At 36.0% G+C, this 8,018-nt stretch overlaps 1 protein-coding gene across 1 annotated transcript in view; it reads right to left on the bottom strand.

Annotated features, from left to right (window-relative positions):
- Nucleotides 1-1,128: 1,128 nt before the first annotated feature.
- prkci (protein kinase C, iota) overlaps nt 1,129-8,018 on the bottom strand; it is a 36,666-nt gene continuing 29,776 nt past the window's right edge. The window contains exons 16-17 of the mRNA XM_008434569.2: nt 2,619-2,803; nt 1,129-2,532 (exon numbers count right to left, since the gene is read on the bottom strand). Of these exons, the coding sequence (XP_008432791.1) occupies nt 2,445-2,532; nt 2,619-2,803 (273 nt within the window). The 3' untranslated portion in view covers nt 1,129-2,444. The remainder of the gene's footprint in view (nt 2,533-2,618; nt 2,804-8,018) is intronic.

The raw sequence follows: 8,018 nt of genomic DNA, 5'->3' as shown, positions 1-8,018 counted from the left end.
AACTCAGGTGACACAAACCGGTTTTATTCACCAGCTCTGGAATGTCTTAAAATAAAATCTCTCATAACTTCCCAATAATTAGTTCTCTGTTTAGATRAGAACATTTTAAAAATCAAGGGTTGTTTTTGATTTCTTCAGATGTCTTCCCAAATTGAAACCACAAATATCAATGACGTAGTTTGGATTTTATGTGAAACCAACRTAAGGTTGCAAATATTTAAGTAAAACAGTAAAACATGCAGATTTTTACTTTCAGGAAAAGTAAAAATCTGATTTGTGTGGCATGCATTAGTTGTAAAAAATATATAATTAATCATAAAAATAATCGATTAATAGAATAATCAAATAATTCTGATCTCTCCATCCTCTGCATCTCCTGTGAGGAAATTTGTCATCAGGAAAACTTTTGTAGAAAAGCAAATAATCATAGAAAGTCAGAAATCCTGCTTAAAGTTTGCTATAAGCCTAGTAGAGAAGACAAAAAACATGGAGCAGCTCTGGTCAAATGAGACAAAAATCAACGTCTGTGACAGGGGAGGGCGTTTATCTCATCGTTCATTATTTATTCAAATTCAAAAATACCTTATTAGTCCCAAGGGGAAATTAAATTTATTAATTTAAATTCTTCAGTTTGAAGATGGAGATGACTGTAGGCAGGAAAAATCTCTTGTAGCAGTCTGTATTACAACGAATCTGAAGAAGCCTCTGACGGACCATGCTTTGTTTTCTGTTAACATTCTTATAAGGATTTGATTTATTGTTGTCACAATAAATTCAAATTGTTTCAAAAACCCTTATAAATGTTCCATGTTGTCAGAATTGTTCTCCACCATTTTATTGATAAAGGTGCATCAATAGATACATTTTAAAATGTGATTAAAACAGCTACTGTGCTCATTGTAGTGATGCAAGTCACTTTATGTGACTGGTGTGTTTTTCAAGATGAGTATTTGTGCTTGTGAGCATATAATTGCTGGAATATTCTTTAAATTACTTTTTTTTTGTTGCTAAAATACATCAAATTTAATTGTTGAATAATGGCAAAAATTTGAAAAACATGTAGGATTTTGTTCGTTAAGGTATTTCTGATTAATATCCAATGAGACTCACCGACACAAACAAGTATTACCACAAGGAGAGAAATAAAATGTTTATTTTACCATCTGCATTTTCATTTTTCTTCTTTGATCACTAATAAAGTCCAGCGGATGGTAAAACATCTGCAAAATACAACGAATACAAACAATAGTGTTTACACTGTGTCCCCCGTTAACATTTTGGAATCAATGTAGTGAAAAAACAAAGAAAAAAAAATCTAAATTAAATCTGATTCAACAGAAAAGTAACAATAAAGCTAAACTGTAACAGATGAATGCATTGCCAGACAAACATGCGCCCTCGCCTATGTGGTTACATTCATTTGTTTGCTTTAAAATATCTTATTCCAAAATTCGATCGCGGGCTCCATTAACAGTGTTAAAGCCACGTTAGAGGGTCAAAACTGCTCAAGTTTGGTTTTACAAGAAAAAAGACGCACATGGAACAAAAAAAAAAAGAACAAAAAAAACAAAGAGCGAAAGTTTCAGAAAGGCATCATATAAAATAAAGAAAAATAGAAAAAAGAAAAATCTGAATATATAAATTCTATGACCTAGGACAGCACATCTTCCTTATGCATACTGTTCCATCTAACAAGTACCAKAAAAATGTTTTTGGTCCTGTATGAGCATGTTTTTAAAGAAAAAATCTAAATAAAACCTGTGCTACGGTGTCCAGGTACTTTGTGCTATTCATCCATCTCCCACAGCGACTTCATTCACAGCATTAACTCACTATTAGTGTTTCATTTCCTTCATTCAGACAGAAGGGACCTGAAGCTCAGAACTCGTCTGGTTCTTGTACACAGGCTGTTACGACTGACATAACCTAAAATAAAATATGAGAAAATATATAGATTTATAGTGTTATGATTACTGTTCTAGACAGAACTAATTACTGTGAGTGTGGCGTGAAGCTAAAAAGGCCCCGTCTAATGTTCATCCTCAATAGTAGTTTATTATATACACTTGAATAAAAACGCCCCGTCGGCTGAAAGGAGTGGATGCTCAGTCCGTCAGCAACCGTGGAAGAACTTTGCGGCCGCATTAAAKGGGCCCAGATGAAGGAACCGATCAGAGCAGATTCATATGACATAAAAAAATATCTAAGAAACAAGGTAGGCTTAAGGACAAGTGGTTATAAATGGCAGAGTGTGAGACTGGTTTTGGCAAAAACAAAGCGCTCTACTTGTGCATGTGAGGCCCTCKGAAAAAAAYGTTGATGTTGCTGGGTCGTCTCGGTAACCATGCAGCAAGGAGACGCCGCGTAAACACGCGTGGTCGGTGTGTGTGTTTGTGTGTGTGTTTGTAGGTGGGTGGCGTTCACGGGGATAGATGTCGAGTCTCTCACACGCACTCCTCCGCCGACATCAGCAGAGGGTTGATGTACTCGAAGCCCTCGAACTCGGACTGGTCGATCTTCCTGACGACGTCCCTGAAAACGAGACGAGAGGCGTGAGACGGACACGTTCGAACGATCGGACATGTGAGTCGAGGCTAAGGGAGGAAGCGTTTAGTTACTCGTCGTCAGGCGTGAGCTGGATGGGCTCGTTGGTGAACTGGGCGTCGAAGTTGTCCAGCCCGAATTCCCCTGAGATGTTGGGTTTGAACGGCGGGAGCACCTGCTTCTGCTCCAGCTGAAACGACGAGAAAACAAAAATTACAATTTGATTATTAGCAAACTTGGTCGACTTTTCCCACAGTAGATTTCAAGAACTTTTCAAGAATTTTCAAGGTAAGTTTTCAAACATTTTCAGCACCACATTGAATGGATGTCAATGTCAAATTTACGTGAGCAGCACTTATAAAAACTGGTTAAAACTGCACCAAAGCGCTACACAAAAACAACAACAACAGAATAGAATAAATTGGTGAAAAGAAAAAAATAGAAACAAGTAAAAAACAAATAAAACATCACAAATTACTGTACCCAGCCTCAATTAAATGGAGATAAAAACAATACAAAGTAACAAAAAAAAAGAAAAGAAAAGGAAAAAGCTTTCAAGTCATTTCTTTAAAAAAGTGACTTTTGGGGAGAAAAAAAAACTAACTTTTGGCAAAATAAATTATTTTAGGAAGGTCACAATATCATTTATTACCGTTATTAACAATTACTACAGTATTCTGCACTCTTTTCATTTAAACATTTTATGTTTTGAAATGTTTCTCTTACACACACCCGAGAACAAAACACTAACTTAACAAAAAATATTAAAGATTCCCTAATTTCCATAACGTCGTTTAATGCGTAAAATATAAGACAACCTTTATATTAACTACACAGATCAATGAATCATTGAAATATTAAGAATAATAAATATTCATTATATTGAAACAATAAAAAACTAATTATAAAAAACCTTCCTGCTCAAATTAAATGTTTAAACACAAAATGGAAAGAAAGTTACAATAAAAAAAAAAATCTCTGTCGCCAAGTTATAGAAATTATTTTTTTAATCAGTATCGTAAGTTGGAAAAGGTCTCAATACAATTTTTGTTCGGCACAATAATTTATRGGACAATTTATCATCCGGTAAAATTTGTTATGTCAGGCTTACTGTGGACATCATTTTTAAGTTTTTCCAGATTCTCAGTTGAACATATGCGAGTTGGACTTTGACTAGACCGTCTAACAGATGAAAATGCTTCGTAACTCTTGCTGTATGTTTACCAGGTCTTCTTCAAAGCCTACCCAGCATCTAAAGTTCTCCACAACTTCCCTGACCTTTCTGCCGTGTTCCTTGATCTTCATGATGCTGTTTGTTCTCTAACAAACCTCTGAGGCACCACATACAGTTTCAACAGTGAGTAAAACCTGCATGAGTCAGTTGTTTTCCACTACACTGATTACCAGTAACTCAATAARCTTTCATCTGCCTCCCACTTGCATCAGCGACTGACTGGAAGCCCAGAAGTGCTCCCCCTGCAGGCCTGCAGGTGAACTTGTAGGACAGAAATTTGGGTTTGTCAGGACGGTCAAAGTTTGGAGGGAGGAGGGAGTGCAAGCTGATCTGTCCAGACGCTGTGACCAACTGCTGGGTCTCCGCTCCAGACCAAACAGGGGGAAAAAAAGGAGGTCATGTTGATCCCAGCTGAGCTACGCGGTCTGTCCGTCACACGTGGGTCTGCTTCAGACACAAAATGTGCCTGACCCTTCAAACGGGGACAGTTTTAGAAGTACAAACACTTTGAATGATTCAGCATATACTAATGAAAACATACACAAAGGTTAGTGTTKTTATTAGGGCTGCAGCTAACAACTATTTTAATAATCAATTAGAATAATTCATTATTTTGACGATTAATCAGATAAAACATCAGACACAGTCTGCAGATATTTCATTTAAACCATTTAAGCCGGTTTTATAAAATKTATTTWAAAAAAAAAGAAAATTAACATTTTCTWAARTGCAACAACATAGCATTTCTTTTAGTGTAGCAAAGGATGCATCAGAAGATTAAAAAAATACTACTAACATAAAAAGTMCTTTCTGGTTGACTTAATATTTTTTCAATTAACCAGTTAATAATTGGATAGTAAAAGGTGTTTAACAGGAGATTTTTCTTTATTTTGAACCAAGTGAAGCTAAAATTATGCCATTTAATGAGTTCTGGGTAGAACATGTTTACAAAGGTTTTCTTTTAATCTTAAGTGTAAAATGTATATATTTTTCAACAGTTTTGTCTTAATTACTGCTCTGAGTATCTTGCCCTTTCAGCAATTTGTCTTTTTTGAGTCTGTCCTCCAATTAGCGATTAATTGATTACTAAGTTAGTTGACGATTAGTCTTTTCAGTTCTGGTTATTATTAAGCGTGGACTCTTACCAAATAATCTTTTCTTTATTCAAATATAACCATCAACTTTATTTTGCTGATGATAATGACTGTTATTTTATTACCACTTTTGCTGTTAAAACAAACATCTTTGGATTTTTACATGATTATTTGAAATTATTTCTGTCAACAACTGAGCTTCATCTCTGCTGGGACTGGGTCTCATTTTACAGCGGATGGTGTCACAAAACGGAAATCTCACTCTTAGATGACATCTCATTCATCGTTGAAACTGAGAACAGGAAGCTTTAAAAATATCTGCGCGTATTTCTGGTTGTAGATTCAATTTCACTCGTATTCTTACAGGTGATTCTGAACCTTCTAACATGTGAGTTATTGATTCCCGCAGCTTCATTCCCAAATTCAGAATTGAACTTRAATGGTTGTAAAAGGAGAAATCAAAACGGAGAATAGYTCCAGTGTTTGGAAACTTTGTGAAAATAATCAATGAAAGTGTCAGAGGCTGAGATTACTTCAGTGGAAGTAAGAGCAGTATTCGAGAACTGGAACCTTAGCGGACAGTTCAGTTTCACTCTGAAGCAACACATGATTCACCGATGATCAAAAAAAAACAGAGCTCCACATTTTAGCTCTATATGGTCTGTCTCCTCTAATATCTTCTCCATCTTTGGTTTGAGCCTATCTGAGCCCATGTGAGTCACCCCATCAGCTGTTGTCAGTCTCTCGCTGACATGTTTGTTTCTGTCTGGCCGTTCTAAACAAGGACACGCGTCTCAGACCACAGCTGGTAACCTTTGGCTTTTACGCTGCAGCCAAACCTGCAGAGCATGACAGGAAGACAGGAAGCATGACCCCAAAAGCACTTAGGTTTGACCCTCAGCTGTCCGCCTTTGTCCTACTTTCTAGCAAGCATGTATCNCACTTTTGCTGTTAAAACAAACATCTTTGGATTTTTACATGATTATTTGAAATTATTTCTGTCAACAACTGAGCTTCATCTCTGCTGGGACTGGGTCTCATTTTACAGCGGATGGTGTCACAAAACGGAAATCTCACTCTTAGATGACATCTCATTCATCGTTGAAACTGAGAACAGGAAGCTTTAAAAATATCTGCGCGTATTTCTGGTTGTAGATTCAATTTCACTCGTATTCTTACAGGTGATTCTGAACCTTCTAACATGTGAGTTATTGATTCCCGCAGCTTCATTCCCAAATTCAGAATTGAACTTRAATGGTTGTAAAAGGAGAAATCAAAACGGAGAATAGYTCCAGTGTTTGGAAACTTTGTGAAAATAATCAATGAAAGTGTCAGAGGCTGAGATTACTTCAGTGGAAGTAAGAGCAGTATTCGAGAACTGGAACCTTAGCGGACAGTTCAGTTTCACTCTGAAGCAACACATGATTCACCGATGATCAAAAAAAACCCAGAGCTCCACATTTTAGCTCTATATGGTCTGTCTCCTCTAATATCTTCTCCATCTTTGGTTTGAGCCTATCTGAGCCCATGTGAGTCACCCCATCAGCTGTTGTCAGTCTCTCGCTGACATGTTTGTTTCTGTCTGGCCGTTCTAAACAAGGACACGCGTCTCAGACCACAGCTGGTAACCTTTGGCTTTTACGCTGCAGCCAAACCTGCAGAGCATGACAGGAAGACAGGAAGCATGACCCCAAAAGCACTTRGGTTTGACCCTCAGCTGTCCGCCTTTGTCCTACTTTCTARCAAGCAYGTATCTGAATTCAGGAGGAAAACACAAAGTTTGCAGCAGGCTGTTCACATTGTGCTGAAGAATCCAACACATTAATGTCCAAAGTGYGGCCCGGGGGCCATTTGTGGCCCTTGGATTGRCCAACTGTAATTCGAAAACGATACAGAATTGGCCCRCAGATCCAGACGGAGAMATGAAAACTGTTACCCACATAACTGTAAATTAAAGTACAACACAAAGTATTYGTCTTTTTACAACCAATTTTTAAACRAAAGGTAAAACCAAGTCTATCCAGAGACTTTTACTGAAAAGCCAACTTTGTTACACCCAAATGAGCTTTTAKTTGATCATAAGTGTGGTTAAATATAGCAAACATTTTGAAACAAAGTGGCCCAAATCTTGTTCTTATTACTGAAAGTAAATTTATTCAATCAAATCCAAAAGAAACTGAAAAATAKATGTCTTTCTTTTAATGCATGCAAAATTACAGTAAGTAGTGAATTTCTGCCAAAAAATGTTGAGATCAAAGAAATTTTCTAGAGAAAACAAATTTTTAGGTTAATATCAAAAAATTTCTACAAAAAGCTTGAAATTTTCAGAATTTCAAATGTCAGAAATTTTCTTTTGAAAATTTAAAAATAAATCTAAAAATTTCTGAGTATTTGACCAAAATGATTTCTATTTACAACGGCCCACATACACTATTGTAAAAAAATCTTTATTTGTTTGATTTTAGGTTGGGTTTTTTTGGCCAACATGGCTGCATTAATGGAAAGTTGAAAGGAAAGAAACACTTAGTCTTCACAGTCGTGAGTAGGACTTCAAATGTGATTTTAGTAGAAAAGTGAGTGGAAGGAAAAAATGTATCGAACAAAAATGCAACAGCAATATTTGGAGGAATGGTGAAGCAATGCTTATTTAAGAGTCTGATGGCTATTTAACATGTTATTAACATTACAACAGTTTTTGTCATGCTTATTTTAGGGCTAAATCCAACAAACATCTTAGCGATTAATCTATCCTTTATTCCGATGATTAACCGGAGAAAAGAGTTACCAAATTCTGCAGATTTTTTAAGCCCTCTTACACAATATTAGAAATCCATTAAAAGTTGCAAATATTTGAATTTCTTTTTCAAATAAAAAAACATTTTACTGCCTGAAATGCATTAACAGCCTTCCATTAGTGAACGCTTGATCATTAGTAGCATAGGAAGCATCTGCAGCTAAAAAATACTTTTATCAACATGAAAGCTAAGTATTTTCTACTTAGCTCAATAAGATGCCTTATAGGAGATTTTTTTTAAATTTATTTACAGAATTGGAACCATGTGAAGCTAAAAACCAGAGTTCTGAGTAGAACATATTTACAGATTCTCCATCTTAAATGCAAAATTTACATATTTTTGTACAGTTTT

Source organism: Poecilia reticulata, linkage group LG17 (genome assembly GCF_000633615.1).
Source record: "Poecilia reticulata strain Guanapo linkage group LG17, Guppy_female_1.0+MT, whole genome shotgun sequence".
Lineage (NCBI taxonomy): Eukaryota > Metazoa > Chordata > Actinopteri > Cyprinodontiformes > Poeciliidae > Poecilia > Poecilia reticulata.
Note: the sequence above shows the minus strand (reverse complement) of the source record. Positions and strands in the feature narration are given on the sequence as shown.